Source organism: Eimeria mitis, genomic scaffold (genome assembly GCF_000499745.2).
Source record: "Eimeria mitis Houghton genomic scaffold, Emh_scaff1693, whole genome shotgun sequence".
Classification (NCBI taxonomy): Eukaryota; Apicomplexa; class Conoidasida; order Eucoccidiorida; family Eimeriidae; genus Eimeria; species Eimeria mitis.
Window position 1 is genome coordinate 7,835 of NW_013570008.1, and position 399 is coordinate 8,233.

The following is a 399-nucleotide window of genomic DNA, read 5'->3' on the forward strand; positions in this document are numbered from 1 at the left end:
GCGACGAAACGCAGTCCTATACAGACACAGCCCCTTGCTGCTGCTGCTGCTGCTGCTGCTGCTGCTGCTGCTGCTGCTGCAGGTCAGGGTGCGAGCTGCAGATACACTGCAACCCAGGTGTAAGCACAGGTCAGCGAACGTCCAGCTGCTCAGCAGCATCTTCTCTCGTAGCCGCTGCAGTGCTGGGTGATGCCGGAGTGCTGCTGCACTTAGCTGCTGCTGCTGCTGCTGCTGCTGCTGTTGCTGCTGCTGCTGCTGCTGCTGCTGCTTTGAGGGGGGCTCGTTCAACAACTCTGCCAACTCGAAAATGCCGCCGCTTCCTCGCATCTCAAGCTGCTGCTGTTGCTGCTGCTGCTGCTGCTGTTGCTGCTGCTGCTGCTGCTGCTGCTGCTGCTGCTG

The 399-nt window shown here is 60.9% G+C and overlaps 1 protein-coding gene across 1 annotated transcript in view; it reads right to left on the reverse strand.

Annotated features, from left to right (window-relative positions):
• EMH_0041890 (uncharacterized protein) overlaps positions 1 to 327 on the reverse strand; it is a gene marked incomplete at both ends in the record, with an annotated part of 7,780 nt that extends 7,453 nt beyond the window's left edge. The window contains one exon of the mRNA XM_013495676.1: positions 140 to 327. Within this exon, the coding sequence (XP_013351130.1) occupies positions 140 to 327 (188 nt within the window). The remainder of the gene's footprint in view (positions 1 to 139) is intronic.
• Positions 328 to 399: the final 72 nt, after the last annotated feature.